This window comes from Pteropus vampyrus, unplaced genomic scaffold, assembly GCF_000151845.1.
Source record: "Pteropus vampyrus isolate Shadow unplaced genomic scaffold, Pvam_2.0 Scaffold61, whole genome shotgun sequence".
Classification (NCBI taxonomy): domain Eukaryota; kingdom Metazoa; phylum Chordata; class Mammalia; order Chiroptera; family Pteropodidae; genus Pteropus; species Pteropus vampyrus.
The window spans coordinates 7,766,809-7,787,611 of NW_011888842.1; the positions used below are offsets into that span (position 1 = coordinate 7,766,809).

General features: G+C 39.4%; 3 protein-coding genes across 3 annotated transcripts; 2 read left to right on the forward strand and 1 right to left on the reverse strand.

Moving 5' to 3' along the window:
- The first annotated feature begins 72 nt into the window (after nt 1-72).
- On the forward strand, nt 73-1,005 carry LOC105292707 (olfactory receptor 1361-like). Its single transcript, XM_011361042.1, has one exon. The coding sequence runs from the start codon at nt 73-75 to the stop codon at nt 1,003-1,005; it is 933 nt and encodes a 310-aa protein (XP_011359344.1).
- A 7,344-nt stretch (nt 1,006-8,349) lies between these two features.
- Nucleotides 8,350-9,367, forward strand: LOC105292680 (olfactory receptor 1Q1). Its single transcript, XM_011361018.1, has one exon. The coding sequence runs from the start codon at nt 8,367-8,369 to the stop codon at nt 9,309-9,311; it is 945 nt and encodes a 314-aa protein (XP_011359320.1). The 5' UTR covers nt 8,350-8,366; the 3' UTR covers nt 9,312-9,367.
- Nucleotides 9,368-13,689: 4,322 nt separating this feature from the next.
- Nucleotides 13,690-14,673, reverse strand: LOC105292708 (olfactory receptor 1361-like). The gene has a single exon (XM_011361043.1). The coding sequence runs from the start codon at nt 14,671-14,673 to the stop codon at nt 13,690-13,692; it is 984 nt and encodes a 327-aa protein (XP_011359345.1).
- Between the last annotated feature and the right edge of the window lie 6,130 nt (nt 14,674-20,803).

The following is a 20,803-nucleotide window of genomic DNA, read 5'->3' on the forward strand; positions in this document are numbered from 1 at the left end:
GTTCAAAATAATTTCAACACAGTAATATTTTACTTTTTTGCTATTTATAGTGTTTCATACGGAATTCCAGATATGGACAGAAGAAACCAGACCTGCATCTATGAGTTTCTTCTCCTGGGCCTCTCTGAGCAGCCAGAGCAGCAGCTGCTCCTGTTCGGGCTCTTCCTGGGCATGTACCTGATCACAGTATTGGGGAACCTGCTCATCATCCTGGCCACTGGCTCTGACGTGCACCTCCACACCCCCATGTACCTCTTCCTGGCCAACTTGTCCTTCTCTGACATTGGTTTCATCTCTACAGTAATTCCCAAGATGCTAGATAATATTAGCTCAGGAAGGAAACTGATTTCTTATGGTGAGTGCCTTACACAACTCTATTTCTTTGGCCTATTTGCAAATCTGGACAACTTTCTCCTGGCTGTGATGGCACTTGACCGCTACATGGCCATCAGCCGCCCTCTCCATTATGTCATGACCATGAACTCTCAACGCTGTGTCCTCTTGGTGGCTGGGTCATGGATGGTCACTACCTTCCATGCCCTACTGCATATCCTCCTAGTGACCAGGCTTTCCTTCTGTGGCCCCAATGTCATCCCCCATTTCTTCTGTGATCTGGTCCCACTCCTGAAGCTGGCCTGTTCCAGTACTTATATCAATGACCTGATGCTCATCCTTGTGGCAGGAACACTGCTAATTGGACCCTTTGTCTGCATCCTTACATCTTACTTTTACATTGCATTAGCTATCCTAAGAATTAATTCTCCAAAGGGTAAGCAAAGGGCCTTCTCCAGCTGCACCTCCCACTTCTCTGTGGTCTCTCTGTTTTACAGCACAGCTATTGGGGTCTATTTATGTCCTTCATCAGCCACCTCTGGTGGAAAGGACAGAGTCTTCTCAGTGATGTACACAGTGGTCACCCCCATGTTGAACCCTTTCATCTATAGCCTGAGGAACAGGGACATGAAGGGGGCTCTGGGAAAACTACTCAGAAGAAAAACACTCTAACAATCTTTCCCAGGACCTTAGGGTCCTGACTCCAAGACTCAGAGCTGAGAGTGGAAAATTTGCCTCCTGAGAGCATGAGCACTGTAGCTTCTCTGAACTGGACACTTCTCTTTTTCTTGAGTTTATATTTCTAAATACAGATTGACAACTGAGGATGGAGAAAGGACCTGTGGTATCAGTAATCTCCAATCATCTTTGTGAAGTGCCCATACTCTGAGTAGTTTACTTACTCACTCTCACAATGGTTCTTGTTCATTTTAATAAATGCCTAAGAGAAGTCCATGGGTGAGGCCTTGTCTACATATAAAATGAAAATAAAGTCCAAACTTTTGTTCAAGATATAAAAGAACTACAGAAGATATCGCCCAAGAATTTAGGATTCATCATGTTTCGTAGAATGAAATACAACGGAAATAATCTGATCCTTTACACTTAAACAGGCAGTGTTCCATACAAAAATAAGAATGGAGTTTTATTTAAGTCCTGGGTTCCAGTGCTGGCTTTGCCATTAATGAACTGTGTGACAGCTGGATAATCACTTAATGTCTCTGAGCCTTGTTTTCCCCATTTGTAAATTAAAGTAACTAGACTAAGTTAGTCTAAACCCACACACACATATACCTCAGTTCTGATAATATTTAGTATTACAGTGGCAGGAACTCAAGACTTGAAGTTAGAAGTTACAACTTCGAACCAAAAGTCTACCACTTTCATGCTGTGTACCTTGAATGTTCTTCGTCTCTGAGTTCTGGTTTCTTTATCTGTAAAACTGGAAGAACAACTACATTATAGGATTCCTCTGAGTAATAAATAATATGTGAACTTCCTTGGATCACACAGTAAGTGCTCAAGAAACACCACGTAGGTTGTTTCCCTATCTTGGCTATCGCGAATAATACTGCAAAGAACATGGGAGTAACTCATATGGTTACTGTGAGGATCAAATGACATAAAAGCATTTGAGCACTTTAAACAGAATGCCTGACACATAGTAAACACTCAACATACACAAGGCTATCATTATTGCCAACTATGTGCCTTCAATGATGTCTGTGTCCATTTGTGTTTCAGATTTTTGAGCACTGACTGATATGAAAGTTGATATGAAATATTACATTTCACTTTCTAGGGAAACTAATGATTTGTGTTCCCAGAATGAACAGAGCATAAGTAAAGGAGAAAATGTCCATCCAAGCTGGATACTGAGAACAGTTAGAGAGTTGTGAGTCAGAACAAGAAGGAAAACATAAGAGAATATTTCTTAACCAGAATATAATCCCTACAAATCAATAATAAAAACACAGCAACCACATCGAAAAAATGGGCAAGGATGAAGTTGGAAAATTCAAAGAAGAAAAAACTAAAATGGTCAAAAAATTCCCACCACTCCCGCAATTAGGAAGATAAAAAGTAAAATATCATAAAAAAGTGTTTCTTTTTCCTCATTGTTTTGGGAAATCGTAGAGAGTTTGCAAACAGTGTAATTAGGCTGTGTGGAAAAGGTCGCTCCCATATGCCCTTGAAGGTTATACAAATTGGTTTAAACTTTTTGGAGGACAATCTGGTGGTACCAACTGAAATTAAAGATGCACATATATTTCTATCTATCACTTCCATTTCTAGAAAAATATATGCCTGTAAAAGAATGTTAATGTAGTGTTGCGTTTGTCAAGGTCTCCTCCCCACCCCCCACCCCCTGCCAAAAAAAAAGAAGATAAATAAGTGCCATGAGTAGGGAGATGTTTATAACTTCTGGTACATCTAAAGAGCTACAAAATACTTTAAAAATAATGAGGTAGGTCTGATGGTGACATGGGGGTCCATGATATATTGATGAAACAAAGAAAGCTTCAGAACAAATGATCTCATTTTTTGTAAAAACAAAATTGGACATATACATACGTGCATAGAAAAGTGCATAGAACAGCACATGTCAAAACATTAACGTGATAACCCCTGGAAAGGAATGGGGAAGGTGAGAAACAGACTCCCCTTTTTCCATTGATACATGTTTCACTGCCAAATATTTTGAAAAAAATAAGTGTGTATCACCTAAAGTAAATGTAAAACAAGAGGCTATATCTTCCAGGACTTGTCAGGGAGAGACCCCGTCCATGCTTTGACCATTTCTAAGTTTTCGTGGGCTTTCCTCTCAGAGTCAAATTTTAGAGCACACGTCAGAGAAGCCCATGTCCAGGCTGATCTCCCAGGTCCTGGCCACTCTCCTGGGATCGGCTGAGCTGCCAAGCCATAGTCAGTCACTAATACTAATATTGGAAGCACTGCCTCATGGGCCCCATTCCCCAGAGAAGGCAGCAAGTTTGGCCAATGACACCTGGGAGATTGTGCTAGGGGAAACCATAAAATTCATACAGAAACACATGATAAAATCTCCCAAGCACCTTACTCAGACATGCCTTCCTGTTGCTGACAAGCAGAAATACCCCCAGGAGTCTGGCTGCTCTGCCCCTCAACCCCTTCCTGATGCCTTTCTTTCTTCTGTGCTGGGCAACTTCCTCTGCCTTCCATGAGTGGACTGCTCTGTGCTGCTGTTCAAAAAAGATGCTGACACGTGCTACCTGAGGGAGGATGAGAGTGCCAAGCCCAGCCCATTCCAGTACAGTCGGGGTGCACAGTGAGGTGAGTATTTGCACTTAGGGCTGTGCATCCACATAGCCATTCCTGAGCAGCTCAGAAATTCCTACACAGGCTCCTAGTAATTGCCAGAGGGAGGACCATCTTTCTCAAATTCTGTCTTTTGCACAATATCATGAAGTTTGTCTTTGACTGCCTAAGTCATCATTTTTTTTTCTCTCCTTTCCCTTCACAGTCCATCACCATCCTCAGATATGCTGTGTGTTCATGGCCTCTCACTCCTCTCCTCATTAAAACTTAACCACAAAAAAGAATGAGTAATTTAGACAGTCAAGAGTGTTCCCATTCAGGGAAACTTTCCTAGTTCAAAGAGAAGATATCTGATGGAATTCTAGAGAGCATCGATCAGGTGGGGAGGTATTAAGGGCCATCAGGTTTGGATGATCCAAAAATTGGCCTCTGGACATAGTTGTCCAGTTGGTCTCCTCTCAACAACTGACCCAGACTTTTCTTTCTACTTTTAGTAATTGATGATCAGAGAAACTCAGAGAATAGACCAAGTTGTATTATCCAAGTGCCTCCTCTACTTACAAAGGTCACTTTGGAATGAGAGGTGACTCTATCACCAGAAAGTCTAGAGATCAGACTGTCAGAAGTGATGGGGACCTAATGTGTGACAGGGAACCCAAGTTCTTACAGGAATCTAGTACAAATAACTTCTTACTGCTTCGTAAGACTTGTTAAAGGAATTTTATGTCCATAGTCTCTTCTGGGGTTTTTTTGTTGTTTTTTTTTACAAAGCCTCTGGATTGAAAGTGAGTACTATTGTTCCCTCTTCCCAGATGAAGAAACTGAGACCCCCAAGAGCAAAGTGATTTTCTTAAGGTCTCAAAGAAAATTTTCATGGCAGCCTTGAGATCAAAGATCAAATCTTCTGATTCCTGAGTCACACACCACACTGCTTATTCTTTGTCCACATCCTTATACAAACCAAGATTCTTCTCTAGTAATCCCCTGTCCTTGGCTTCCTACCCCCATGCCCCACACCACAGTATTCTCCCCTGCCCATAAGATGCTGATATGCTGCACTACGGGTCAAGCAGGATAATCTCTGCCAGCTACAAGGAAGATAAAGAGGACTTCATGGTTCCAGGCAGCTCACCCACCGGCCACTTCTGGGGCTCTCTCTAGCCTTACAGTGAGGTTTGCCACAGGAGCTATATAGACATTGCCCCAGGCAGCAGCCATAGCCTGCTAACTGTCAAGTAGGGCTCAGTCCTTTCTTACGCCTCCCCTAAGAGCTGAGAAGAGACATCCCACATTTCCTGAACCATAAGCTCAGTGCCCCTGGATCTGCTTTGGAGAGTCTAATGATAATGGCAGGCTAATAAGGAGAAGCAAGTGCAGGATGAGAATGAAACGTGGGTGTTAAATGGGTCAGGTGGACTAGAATGAACATTGCTTCTGAGTTAGACAGATCTGTGATCATCTTGGTTCCAATCCTATGGTCAGTGACCTTGGGAGAATTTAATTCATCCTTCTGGTCCTTAATTTCACGATATGAAAATAGGAATAATGATATCTATTCTCTAATTCTATAACAAGGATCACAGTAGCAAAAGTATGATAGATTTTTATCACTAGCCAAATGCACAAGATAGCACAGTGAAAGAAGAAGAAATGAAGAGGTAAGTAGGAACTGGAATAGTCGGGGAAAGCTTAAAAGACGACACAGCCCATTGGTTAAGAGCATGGACGTGGAGGTCAGATGGAACGGAAATCAAATTCCATTTCCATCACCTATAACTCTGTGACTTTGAGCATGTTACAGAACCCCTCTGAGCTTTGATTTCCTCATCTACAAATTGAGATAACAATACCTACATCACAGAATTGCTGTAATCGCCAAGTGGGAAATGCATATATGAAGCTCTTAGAACAATTCCTGGTCTATAGTAAGTGCTCAATAAATGTGGCTACAACTTTTAGTTCTCATTCATCATCATACCACATCGAAATCAATTCAAGATAGTTCAAGATTGTATTACGAATTTATACACTTTTGTAATGGAAAAACCTAACGTTCACTCTCTTGAGCTATACTATAGTGACGTCCTTTGAGATATTAAAGCATATAGTTCAGGAGTGATAAATAAATCCATTTCCATAGGGAAGATGCTAAGTAAACTCAATGGACAGTGTGATGCAGCCAGAAATGCAGAGCACTCAAGATATCCAGACGTAAGTGTGAAGTCCAGCCAGACCACTTAACACTGACTTATGCTGAACAAACCACTTCACCTCCCTAAGCTTGGGTTTCCTCATCTCTGAAATGAAGATAATAAGTGATTGTTGCAGCCAGAAGTGTCTTGGGATCGCTGTAAAGATTATATGAGACAATGCATCTGAAAGTGCCTTACACAGGGGCAGTTCTTAATTGTTTGCATGTTTTCTCCCAACGACTTAATTGTGAAGTTTAAGTATTCTTGGGATAGCCACAGCCAGGTTGTGGACTACCGGCTCTGATCTCCCACTAAAAAACTATGATTTATGACCAGGCCAAATCATCATGATTACCCTGTGATGAAAGAGCAGACTCATAGAACTTTGCTTAGTTCTGGGGACTACACTTCACAGACAATGACAAAGTGGAATAGTTCCACTGTAGAGAGACCTGGATGGCAGAAACGCTGTCCTCCCAGGCAAACTTGGAGACTCTGTTTAGCACAAGACTAAAAAAATTAATAGGTATAATTGCCAGCATTTACTAAACACTTGTGAAAGACCAGGTATTCTCGTTTAATCCTCAAAACAACTTTACGAGTAATATGCTATTGAAATTCCCCAATTTTACAGATGAGAAAACCTAGGCTTGTAAAGGATAAGTGACTTCTTCAAGGTCATATGGCTGTTGAATGAAAGCCAGGGTTCTGGCCCAGTGTGTAGGCTTTTAATGACTGCACAGTGCTGCCTCTGTTGATTGATGATTTGAGTTCTTAAGGGCTTTCCTACTGAAGAATAATAGATTTGTTCTGTGATATTCTGAAGGACCAAACACTGTCTAAGTAATATAACAGAAATTAGTGTCACCTATTATCAAAAAGTATTTTTACTGATGTGCTGACAACTAGATTAGGTCTCCTTCATTTTTTTTTTTTTTTTTGAGAGCTAAAAATTAGAAATCCCTTGATCTAAAAATGGATTTGGCATCTGGTCATTAAAGTCATTTCTTAATATTTCTAATTGTCTCTTCATTTGACTCCTTTGAGGTTTTTATATCCTGAGCCAATGCATCTAGTGAGGCTTAGGATGGATGAAAGTATTTCTTTCATTTGTTAGGTGGAAGACAGGATAATCGATAAGGTGACACCTTGAAGACAAAATTATTTTGGAAAGAGAAATATAGAAGTTGGAAATCTGGAAACGGATTCTCCTAAAACCACTTTTTGAGAAATCTTTGGGTATGACACAGGTTATGCATTTTCCAAAATATAAATTTTTGGACCAAATGACCTTTGAAATCTTTTTAGCAGGTAAATGCCTTGGTTCTGTAGCTCATCGACGGGTCTTATTACCACAAATAAGATGTCTTGGTTTTAATTTGAGGAGTTGTGTAATATAATGTCACTAGCACAGTCTTTGGAGACAGATAAACATTGCTTTAAGTTCATATTTTGCCCTTCATAAACTTAAGCTTTCTATGCCTCAGTTTCTTAATTTTAAAACAATAATAATAATGATATCCTCATGGGGTTATTTTAAGAATTAAATGTGATAACACGACAAACTCTCTGGTTCAAGGTAAATGTTCTGTAAACGTTAGCTGTAGTGATAGTGATGATATTAATGATAATGAAAAATTCATTCTTCATTATTCTGGAAAATAATTAAGCAGGTGATCCCTTTAGCAACACCATGTGTAGTTTACTTTGGAGGATAAAAATGATAGTAACTAAACGGCCTGCTCAAATGTTCAAGTTTATAAAAGTAATCCTTTTTGGCAAACAGTATGGAAGCTCCTCAAAAAATTGAAAATAGAACTACCATAGGATCTAGTAATTCCAATTCTGGGTATTTAACTGAAGAAAACAAAAACACTAATTTGTAAAGATATATGCAACCCCATGTTCATTGCAGCATTATTTACAATAGCTACCACACGGAAACAACTTGAGAGTCCATGATGGATGAGTGGATACAGATGTGATCTGTATCTTTTATGACTAACCAGCCATGAAAAAGAATTAAATCTTGCCATTTGCAACAACATGGGTGGACCATGAAGGCGTTATGCTAAGTGAAATAAGTCAGATAGAGTAAGACAAATGTTGTGTGATGTCACTAATATGTGGCATCTAAAGGGAAAAAAACCCTCAGATACAGAGAACAGATTGGTAATGGCCAGAGGCAAAGAATGGGGGGTGGGAAAAATGAGTAAAGGGGGTCCAAAAGTATAAACTACCAGTTTAAAATAATTAACTGATGGGGATGTAATGAACAGTACAGTAACTAGAGTTAATAATACTATATTGCATGTTTGTAAGTTGCTAAGAGAGTAAATCTCCAAAGTCCTCATCACAAGAAAAAAAAATTGAAATTATGTTTGGGGACAGATATTAACTAGACTTATTGTGGTGACCATGTCACAATGTATACAAATATCAAATCAGCATATTGTATGTATTAATCATATTAATGTATTGTTATATGTCAATTATACCTCATTAAAAAACAGTAGTAATCTTTTTTTGTTCATATTTCAACAGATGGACAATACCAACTGGACCAGTGTATCCCATTTTATTCTCTTGGGCATTTCTACCCGCCCAGAAGAGCAGATCCCACTCTTCCTTCTTTTTCTACTCATGTATGCAATCAACATTTCTGGCAACTTTGCCATCATCACACTGATTATCTCTACTCCACGTCTCCACACCCCCATGTACATCTTCCTCAGTAACTTGGCCTTGGCGGACATCTGCTTCACTTCCACCACGGTCCCCAAGATGTTGCAGAATATGTTCTCTCCTACGAAGGCCATTTCCTACATGGGCTGCTTAGTTCAGACTTATTTCTTCATATGCTTTGCAGCCATGGAAAATTTCCTCCTGGCTATAATGGCCTATGACAGATACATCGCCATCTGCCAACCTTTCTGCTACCCTATGATCCTGACCAGGATGTTGTGCTTGCAGATGGTGGCTCTGTGCCATATCCTCTCCCATCTTCATGCCCTGCTGCACACCTTTCTCATGGGCCAACTGATCTTCTGTGCAGATAACAGGATCCCCCACTTCTTCTGTGACCTCTACCCTCTGATGAAAATCTCCTGCTCCAGTACCCACCTCAACACCCTGATGATTCACACAGAAGGTGTCATTGTCATCAATGGAGCTCTGATCTTCATCATTGCCTCCTATGTCTGCATCATCTCAGTGGTCCTCAGGAAGCCCTCAGCCAAGGGCAAGTGGAGAGCCTTCTCTACCTGTGGCTCTCACCTCACGGTGGTGGCTATCTTCTATGGTACCCTCACAGGGGTCTACTTCCAGCCCCTCACCAGCTATTCAGTGACCAAAGGTCGCATCCTGACAGTCATGTACACAGTGGTGACCCCCATGCTGAATCCCTTCATTTACAGCCTGAAGAATGGAGATGTCAAGGGAGCTTTCAGGAAATGGATGAGCAGAATATGGACTTCCTTCTCTAGATAAAACCCTAAAAGAGAGTTCCAAGCTTTAAGATTCTGGGGAAACCATTTTGTCCCTCATACATCTGTTTCCTTCAGAACTTCCTAGAAATGTCTAAATTAAGTACACATCATGGATTTTCTCACTGGATATTGTCCTGAGAGATCCCTTAAACCCAAAGCACATGTACTTAGTGTAAAACACTAGCATGGCTTTGATTATAATAGAGGGTATTTTCTGCATCTACCATTAAACACCAGGGTTTTAACTCTCAGAGTTAGATGCAGGCAACAGAAACCAATTCTCGTTGATTCATGGAGGAAATAAGTTTATTAAAAGTCTATGTGGGACTCATGAACTTTCCAAGAAGATTAAGCAACCAGGCTCAATAAAATGGATGAGAACCACAGTCAAAATCATATCCCAGAATTGGTCTGAGGAGGTCACTATTGTGGTCACCAAACTCTGTTCACTGCCACTTGTATCCTCACCAACACTACCAGGAAAGGTCACCAGGCATAGCGCTTGGAGGCCTGAAAACCAGGTTTGACCACCTCCAGAAAGGACTGCTCGCTTCTTAGTTTTTTTGCACCTACACATCTAGATTCAAAATAACGTGGCACATGTGACTGGCCAAGTCTTGGTCACCAACCCATGCTTGAGTTCCCAGGGAAACTGGGAGAACAATGCTGCTGCTTTTATTTTCTATAAGATAGAGAGAGGTGTTGCCTCCCGCCAAGGTAAATGAAATGAGAGAACCGTTTCAATTTGAGAAGCGGGACATAATGACAAATGTCCACTCTATAAGGTCAGGACTTAGAGATGTTCCAGAATTAAGCACTGTCGCAGCTCTCCAACTTGCATTTTCTTAAGCTTATTAGCTGCACTGTTTAGGGATAACTTAAATACCTTTTGTCTCAGCACGTTCCTGATCTTTTCTAGAGCTGATTCGTGAAACTTGTCTATTTTACTGGGTATTTATCTGCTGACCAATCAATGCTGGATGTAGAGAACAGGTCCAAGAGCTGAGTTGTCTACTAAAATGGTAATTCTTCAGTTTCATGGGTATAGAATTAAAAGCAAAAGGTGAGAGGGGCTTCCCAGGACATGGGGCAGAAGGTACAAGTGTGACTAGTTTAGTCCCTCTGTCTGGATAAAATTTCTCCTACAGGATATGAGTGGTTATGGCAATGAGTTGAGAAGGAGCAGAAATTGTGGTAATTTTGTGTAATGAACTAGAAGAAAAGTTTCTTGTAACCTACACATAAGTCTTGTCAAAAATTTACACCACTGAAACAGGTTTGAGAAGTTATACTCGCTAAGTCTTTGGCTGCAGTAAGGTAATGAATTCTTCCAAAATATAGGGGGGCCCTGGCACTTATAAGATTATAATAACAAGGAAATAAAGCTCGCTTTTGATTAGTTAACTCTGGTTCTTTCCATTTGCCAGAAAGTCTCTTACATACCCAATATTCTTTTTCTGGACCCCGCTGTTTCCTGTTTTATCTTTCTCCTCCTTGACGCACCTCCCTCCTTTCTCTGTCTTCAGTGGCAGTCCCACTACCGATCCTCTTCAGTGTTTATCCACCGACCAGTCTCACCTCTTAGCACTATAGTCTCTTCTAAGAAGTCCCCTTGCTCCCACGGAAAGAACTTTCTTAAGGTGAAGGAATGGTCAAGAGAGTAAATTAATAAAACATTTTTGAAGAGCAACTGGGAAATGCTATCCAAAAAACCTGTATTTAGGGGATATTCTTCCAGGAGTTTATCTCAGTGAATGAATATATATAATAAATGAGTTTATGTTATTTATACGAATACACATATATGTTATGTCGACTACTCTCTTGTTTACGACAGTGAAAAGCTGGAAATAATCTTTTCATATACAACGGAATTTTGGTTCATTGTGTTTGGTAGTTAGATGGTGTTATCTGTTCACAATTCTTCCTTTCCTGCACTTGCCATGGCTTCACCGAGGGCAGAATATACATCTCCATCCCATTCACTTTGGACTTACTGTAGCTGGCAGTTTGTGAACAAGCATAGCAAACGCTGCTTCCAATAAAAAGCTTTTTAATGAGTTTAGATTGTTTGATTTGCCCTCTTGAGCTCTGGATTTTACCATGAGAAGAAAAGCTCATCTTGTATATCTAGGGCCTCTAAGGTCGGGCCTCGGAATGAGAAATACATAGAAGAGACCTGAACTTGATCCGGAGTCTGAGGCACTGTTGCCTCTTTTAACCTGCAGACCTCTGAATGAGAAATAAATGTCCGTAGTTATAAGGGGACTGAGGTTTTAGATGGTTTCTTATTCAGTACTTTGAAAAACATCACAACCAATACAATACATGTACACTATGAACTGCTGTGCAGTCAATAAAAAGAATGAGACAGATTAATTCCTGGCCTTACTCTAACACTTCATCAATAGCCTTTGGGTACATACAGATATCCAATCCTTTACCTAACAGCTCTTTGTCCTTTTCTCCCATTATTTCTTCATCTGTATGCTATTGATGATGATGATGATAATAATAATAATAATAGAATATACATATATGGTATTTACCATGAGTTGCTCACAGTTATAAATGCTTTACGTACACTGTACTCATCAAATTCTTACAACCTAAAATTATAGATGCTCTTTCCCTCTTCATTACAAATGCATAACTGAGGTAGAGAGTAGTTGAATAACTGTCAAAAATCACTGTAGTGTGAGCTTGGAGAGTTGGCTTTTCTTTCTGTAATGCAAGTGACTAACTTAAGCATCAATTGCTGAGGTATCCACTTCAGAAACTATTTAAATAAACACACTGCCATTCACTTGACTAGATAAAGAGCCAGCACCCCACCATTTTAACCCCCTCCCCCCAGCGATCTCTGTTTTAGAGATGTAGGTTGATCTCCATTAGGACCGCCTGTTTTTTTCTCTCCCCACACCTTAACTTTCCATTCTTCCATTTTACATTATCCACCAATAAAGAGTTAACCTATAAAACCCAAGGCCCTCAGGCTCGACCCCAATAAAAGCAGAACCCCAAGAAATTCTCCTTTGGCTCGTGTCTTCAAGTTACACATCACTTTTTGTCTGCCATCTCAAAATAATACTTGAGAAATGGCTGTCATCACAGCTTCCATTTACTCTCTTACAGTTTTATCATAAAATGACTATAATTGTAATTTTTCTCCGGCATTTCACTTAATTGCCCTTATCAAAGTCTCCAAAAATCTATATCTTGCCAAATCTAATAATCAACTTTCTGTTCTCATTAGTGACTCCTCAACTGCATTTGAGAGAGTGACCACTCCTGTATTCTAGAAATACTCTTTTCTAGGATTCTGTCATATCAAACGTACATGCTGTCTTCTTGCTAATGGCCACTTGTCAGTTGTGTTTGTGATCTCCTCTCCCAGACTTCTAAATGTTGGAATGTGCAAACATCTCAAGGCTCTGTTCACAGTTCTCTTCTATTTTCTATATTCTTACTAAATGATTTTATCCAGCCGCATGGCTTCAAATATCATCTGCATTTTGCTGTGACATATCTATCTCAAGACTTCTCCATGAACCTCAAGGATTATGTATCTAACTATGAAAAATCTCCACTTGGGTAGGTCTTACAAAATTAACATGGCCAAAACAGAGTTATTTATTTCGTACCCTCTCACCATGTCTGCATGCCCCCTACTTACACAGAGTCTTCCATGTATAAGTAAATAATGATTCGACCCATTTTAATAGTCCATCCTTGATTCTTCCTCTTCCCTTACATATTGTGTCTAGTCTCTCAGTATGTCTAACAGCCCTACGAACCATACGTCCCCAAAACTGACTACCTACTCCTGGTGTTAGAGCCACTGTGAAGACCCTCTCCTCCAGCCTTTATGATCAGTGACCTACAGTGTCTTTTATAAAGGGACACAAAAGTTCAGATGAAATAATTCAGTCACTATAAGTATTGAACTACTTATTATTACTGTCACTTGAGAATGATGGGAGACTATAAAATATCACAATTTTAAGAGTTTAGACACTCTTCTGTATAATAGTGTTGTAACTCACTTTGACTTCTCTACAGAAAATACTACATGTCACCCCATCACTGAAATAATCAAAGCTCTGCAGGCCAAGAATTTGGCTTAATAATCCTCTCTGCCTCAGATTAGATTTGAAAGAAGAAAGGTTCAGGGTTGGTAATTTAAAAATATCTTTTCATTTCCAACGTGATGAGATTCTAGATCAGTCAATAAGGACCAGAACTATTTATTCCAGAACTCACTTTTCCCCAAATCCAACCTGAAAGATTACCCCATAAGAATGTGAACCACACCAGTTACTAGATGTGTAAACCATCAATTATGAGGCATTTTCAAGTTATATCTTAACTCCGTGGTCTCAGGAGGCGTGCTGCCATTCCCGGTTGGCCTGGGAGCCAGGCTGGAAGCTGCCTGAGATGCAGAGTTTCCTGGAAAGCCTTCGGAGAGCTCCTTTGACCTCCTGGTTCCTCAGGCTGTAGATCAGTGGGTTTAGCATGGGGGTGACTACTGTGTAAAAGATGGCAACCTGGCGGTCCTGGTTCAGGTCATAGCTGGAGGAGGGCCGCAGGTACAGGTGGATCACAGAGCCGTATAAGAGCAGCACAACCAGGATGTGGGAGCTGCAAGTGGACAGAGCTCTGTGCAGGGCAGCGACTGAGTGCATGCGGGCGATGGCAACGCCAATGCGGGCATAGGAACCCAAAATGAAGAAGAAAGGGCTGACCACCACAGCGACACCCTCAGTGAATATCAGCATTTCATTGACCACCGGTCGGGTGCAGGAGAGCTTCAGTAGGGGTGTGATGTCACAGAAGAAGTGGGTGACCTGGTTGCCACAGAAGGTTAAACGGGTGACCAACACACTATAAAGGAGGCTGTTGAGGCTGACAACCACCCATGAGGTCAAGGTTATGCGCAGACAGAAGTGACGGCTGATGATGGTAGAGTATCTTAAGGGGTCACAGATGGCAACATAGCGGTCATAGGCCATGGCAGCCAACAAGTGGCCTTCCATGCTGCCCACAGCCATAAAAAAGAAAAGCTGGATCATGCAGTGGTTAAAGGAGATGGTTTTATTCACAGACAGTGTGTGGACCAGCATCTGTGGAACCGTGATGGTGGTGAGAAATATGTCAATAAAAGAAAGCTGGCTGAGCAGGAAATACATGGGTGTCTGAAGCCTGGGGTCTGAGAGGGCAACAATTACTAATAGGGCATTGCCTAAAACTGCCACTAGGTACATGGCAAGGACAATTCCAAAAATAACTGGCTGTATCTCTGGCCAGCTGGACAGGCCCAATAAGACAAATTCAGTTACTTCTGTCCTGTTTCTCGTGGCCATAAGACAAACCACATCACCCGCAAAGAGCAAGTGTTAAGATCAAATAATGCTGAAATTTACTCTGAGATAACTTTTAAGAAACATCTTTTCTTTCAAGGATGCCCCTAGTTTCCAAAAGTCTTTTTTTCCCCTCTTTAACTTATTTCCCTTGCCATTATCTTTCTATCCATCCACTCACTCTTTAGTTTATTCCAGGTTCACTTATGGATCACACATAATCTTTCAATTTGATAGACACTAAGGACAGCTGGATCAATCACATACGGTCCCTGCTTTAATGAAACTCACTGTATAACAAGGCTTGCATCTCTATGCATGGTACCACTTTGGTGCTTGCACTGAAGAGCATAGTAATATCAGGCTTTTGATCCTCACAACAATCCCACATGGTAGAAACTACAGTACTTGCAGTCCCATATTACAGATGAAAAACCACAGCAAAGAGACTACTCTGTTGAAGGTCTTATAGGACCTGAGTGACAAAATTTGAACTTAACCCTGTATAGTTTTGTTGGACTTAAGCACCATTCTTTGCTGGTTTTCAGAGCTGGAAAGGGAAGGGAAAGATGTCAAGGCTCCAGCCAGATGTCCGAGTCTCTAAATCTTTGATGGGGCACCGGGGTGAAGATCTGGTCCTAATTTTGTATGTCCAGAAGCCACTGATCTTTTGGCAGGGGAGTTCTGTTCCATTAAGTCAACTGAATTTACCTGAGATGAGAGTAGAAGTGATTAGTGTAATCACTGATTTTATTAGTGATTCATTTTCAGTGAATAATAAAACCTGCTAGTGGATGAGATTCTCATGTCTTTTCAGCTCGAGTTTTCACTATAGGCAGATCTACATGGTATGCCAAAGAGGTAACTCTTTGAGGCTGCTATATTTTTACAAAACACTATATTTCGTCATGAATATGAGAAAAATAATTTTAAAATAGTAGAGTATAAGAGGACATATAACAAAAAGCAGAGGTCTCCTACCCTGAGATTGCCCACCTCAATGTTAAGTTTTAACTCTTCTCATGGTTCATACTTCTATGCCTCTAAATAATATGCTACTTACTTATACATCTGTGTATCAGTTTTATCAATTTAAGATGTCTTTCAGCTCTCTACTATAAAATATAAAGTTTTATCTTGTTTACATTATCCTCACTCTCTTCTCCTCCTTTCCCCAATTTCTGATGATTGTTTTAGTTATCCAATTAGTTTCTTTCCTGCTATTAAATGGTGTACTTATTTATAAGAAATCTATATTTCTTATTCCATCAAATTCAGACTCCATTTATCTTCTTCACCTCTGCATCCTCCCAAACTGGAAAGCTATATCTTGATTTGTTTATTGTCAGGATTAAAAACATATAAATTATGAGTTGTAACCACAGTTAAGTTGTCCAGGTAAAAGCTGAGAATCTGTAGACAACATTTACGCTAGTAAAATTATGTAAATATATTTGTCACTGCAGAACCTAATGATGTGCTCTGGTTGCATTTATTCTTTGATGAGTCCAGTGTTCCACCTCACTAAAGGACAATATTCCTAACATTGAGATAAAGAATCAAAACTATTTTAAGGACATTCCACTTGGTGCTTTCTTTACTCTAAAAAAAAAGAAAGAAAGAAAGAAAAAAGAAATACATGCATAAACCAGGAGCTTAGAAGATAAAGAAAACTTACTTTTTCCAATGTCTGTTCTTTTGTGTTTATTTCTTCCTGTATCCTTCTCTGTGTCAGTGGATATAGCTCAAACTATATATTCCTGTGATCCCATTACTCATTCAAGGTACTGGCCACATAAAGGTGTCTATATGGAGGTATAGATGAAGGTGAAAAGGAAGAAGAGATGAGAAGGAAGAGAGATGGAATAAGACCCTTCATGAGAAAGGGAGAGGAAATGGTCTCCAAGGGGAAAAAAGTAGCAGAGAGTGTAGATTTATCCATTATGAGAATAAGAATGTATTAACGTAGAGAGTCCATTTTTTCCAAGTACAGAAAAACTGTATTTTATATATGCAATAAGAATAATAAACAGTGCTAGTGCTCTTATTGACGGACTTCTTCAAGACTCATTCATCTCTTTATCGCTTCTATTTTCCAACATTTCAACATTATTCCCATTGGAGTCCAATGTTTGAGGGATCAAGGATGCTGATGCCAGAGTAGGGAGCAATTTGCTTAGAAGAAATATGAAGAAGCATTTGAACACCTCGAGGCAGTAACCTCAACTGAAATCTGGGGGAACAAAGCAAAAAGAAATGCCCTGGAATGAGACCAAAAAGCATCTCAGGTTTCCTAGTTCCCACCTGGTGCTTCAGGGACATCTAGAATCATGGAGAAGGGAGACAGCTGGAAAAACAAGCCCTGATTCTACTTACTCTTGTCTTCATTGATGAAAGCACCAAGGGACATATGAGTCTTCACTGTTTTATCAACACTTGAATGTTAGGAATATGCTCAGTTAATGTCTTCTTGGTCTAAATTCTTCTTCTAGTCTGTTCCCTGTGTTGATGAATCACAAATGTAGAATCTGAGATGTATAAATCAAAATCTCTTTTTCTCTGTCTCAAGAATATATCTTCGAAATTCTCACAAAATTCTCTGTCACAAATTTCTTGTACCAGGAAACTATGGAATATCTCTCTGTATCCTCCCTGATTGCATGACTATAATCTCCATCTAAACCTTCATATTTTCACTCAAAAACCTATCTTCCCATGTTATTATTGACTATTTCTCCATCCCATTGCTTCCTTTGATGATAAGATTTGTACCTTCTTCTATTTATTGATCTTCTTGGTACAAACGTCACCCTATTTTCTACAAGAAGAATATAATTTATTTTCTATTCCCTTCCTACTTACTATTATGGCAGAGTGTAACCTTATTCTTGCCTTCTGTATATCTAACATCCTACACATAAGTTAGAAAGTCTGGGTAGAGCTCTTTGCACATTCTCATAAAAGTAGGGCTTTTGTTTTCTTTATTTTCCATAAAAGCCTTCCATAGAGCACCTCACCCCAAGGAAACAGCCTCACTTACATGTGCTCACTCTGGGGCTCTACTAACCTCACAGACTTCCGACTGTGCTCAGATAAAATATTAATTAGAATGGGCTGAGCCCTTCTTTCTTTCTTTATAAACTGGGACTGTGGCTTAGTATTTCACTCCCTCTCTTTCCTTATGCATAGATCTCACTGAGGCAAAACCCATCAAGCTTCTGAAAACAATTGTTTCTGTAGGGAAAGTCTGCCCTTTGGGGAATGCCATAGCCTTGCATAATGTCAACAGTGGGGCAAGGAGAAACCCCAAGGGGAAATTGATTCCCATTTTATCATATCAAGAAACCACCTTTCCTAACCTATCTTTTCTGTATTAATCCAAATATCTTAATTCAGCTGAAGTAGCTGCAAAGCACGAGGTTTTATGAGACAGCAGTAGGACAAGTCTGTTGTTTCCACTCTGCTCTCCTATGACTTTCTCATTCCCTGCCCTCATCCAGTTGTATCCTTTTGCTGGATTCCATCCAGCCATTTGGCTTATCTATTTGATAACTATCATCTCAGAATACTTGATTTAAACAATCTTTGAGTATCGAAGACACAACAGGAGGCAGGGTACCACATTGAAAAATCTGAGATTATATGCAAAGTGGAGAGATTTTTGGTCTCATTTAAAAATACAGTAATAATGACATATGGCTTATTGATATAGACTATATGTTGTGAAAATGATCATCAATTGAATACATATCAGTATTTTCCACCACTGACCTGCCCAGAAGAAATTCAGTCACATGCTAGAAAACCAAACTACTAATTAGAAATATGACCAAAATTCAGTGGAAACAGAAAGAGATTCTAATCCATCAAAATGTAATCAGTTTCTTAAAAAAAAAAAAAGTAATATATTTATTCTTTGTTTACAGAGGATTTATTTAAGTTTCTAACAGCCCTATTCACTTTGGAAAAGTGACTTCTTCTCCAACTGGGTACAGGCTAATGTCATTGTTGAATGCCCTTCCACTCCAGGATTTGAGGTAGGAGATAAGGGGACTGAAAATGGTTGGATGTGATTCATCTCAACCAGTCTCACTCTAAGCATACAGTCCTGGATGCCTAAGGTTTTTCTCCCTCTCCCTGACTCCTTACCCCTGTCCATACGTGTACACCTCTGCTTTAATTACTGCTCTAATGAACAGATCTAGACATTGAATAGCAACAGCTGCTAACAGCACCAAAAAATAACATACCCAGACATTACGTCTCCCACATATGGAAGAACACACCACCACCTGTGAAGCAGTCTCCCCTTTCCAGTAGTCAAACATGAATCTGATCGAGCTTCTACATTCAACTTCAAACTTATAGAAAATGCAAAGTACAAAGGAATGTGTTAAAGTACAATCCAGTGATAAAATCAGACAAATCTAGATAAGAAAATTTCACAATGTCATCCACAAATAAACTGTTAGAGCTAATAAATGAATAAAGCTAATAAGTCTCAACAAAGTTGCAGAACACAAGATCAACAAGATAAACAAGTTGCATTTATATATATCAGCCATGAATAATCTGCAAGGGAATTAAGAAAATAATTTCATTTACAATAACATCAAAAGTAATTAAATATTGTAGAATAGATTTAAAGAAGTGGAAGACTTGTACACACTGAAAACTATAAAACATAGCTGCAATAAATCAAAGAATACTTAGATGAATGGAAATATACCCCAAGTAATGGATTGGAAAACTTCATACTGTTAAAATGACAAGTCTCCACAAATTGATCTACAGATTCAATGCAATTGCTATCAAAACCCCAATGGACTATTTTAAAGAAATGGAAAAGGCAATCCTAACATTCATATGGAACTGCAAGGGACTATGAGTACCCAAAACAATCTTGGGGAGAAAATAGAAATGTTGAAGGACTCATGCACCCACATTTCCAAACTTATTACAAAGCTACAGCAATCCAAAGAATGTAGTACTTGCAAAAGGATAGACATATAGATCAATGGAATATAACTGAGAGTTCAGAAATAAACCCATTCATCTTTGTCAACTGATCTCTGACAAGAGAATAAAGAATACCCAGTGGGGAAAGAATAGTTTCTTCAACAAATGGTGCTAGGAAAATTGGATAACCACATATAGAAAAATGGAATTGAACCCTTATCTTATACCCTATACAAAAATTAGCTTGAAATGGATTAAAACGTAAACATAGACCTGATACTATAAAACTCCTAAAAGATAACAGAAGGGAAAAGCTCTTTGACATTGGTCTAGTCAGCAAATTTCCGGACATGACACCAAAAAAACGCTATCAAGTGGGACTACACCAAACTAAGAAGTTTCCGCACAGCAAAACAAAATGGGATGGTAAAATTCAATGGAATATTTTTCAGCCATGAGAAAGAAGGAAACCCTTCCATTTGTGACAACATGGGTAGACCTCGAGGGCACTATGCTAAGTGAGACAAGTCAGACAGAGAAAGACAAATACTATATGATATCACATATACATGGAATCTTAAAAAGCTGAACACAAAAACAAAGTAGAATGGTGGTTACCAGGGCCTGGGGGTTGGAGGAATTGGGAAAATGGTTTAAGGGTACAAAACTGCACCTAGTAGATAAGTCAGTCCTAGAGATCTAATGCACAGCGTAGTAATCATAGACAACAACACTGTATTATCGATTTCAAACTTGCTAAAAGACTAGATCTTAATTTTTCCCACCATATAAGAAAAATGATAATACATGATGGGACAGAGGTATTAGTTAACAATTAAGTGGTAACCATATTGCAGTATATAAATGTATCAAATCAAAATATTGTACAACTTAAACTTATACAATATTATGTCAATTATATCTCAATCACACCCTTCAGAATAAGATGCACACACTATGAGAGGTCCATGGAAACTAGGGCTACCGTATGGAATAGCAGAATCATGGTCCCCATTTCATACTCACTTCGGGGCATATATTTACTCACTGAATGGAACAGGTATGAAATTGCCAAACTCCTTTCTCTAAACTATTCTCTTCCACTGACTTTCTGATATACACCAACACACTTCCCACACGCAAGCACACCAAATTAAATGTGACTGTAATTAAC

Excerpts from the sequence above, each read along its gene's own strand:
- LOC105292707 (XM_011361042.1), top strand. The coding sequence starts at position 73 with ATGGACAGAAGAAACCAGACCTGCATCTATGAGTTTCTTCTCCTGGGC.
- LOC105292680 (XM_011361018.1), top strand. The coding sequence starts at position 8,367 with ATGGACAATACCAACTGGACCAGTGTATCCCATTTTATTCTCTTGGGC.
- LOC105292708 (XM_011361043.1), bottom strand. The coding sequence starts at position 14,673 with ATGGCCACGAGAAACAGGACAGAAGTAACTGAATTTGTCTTATTGGGC.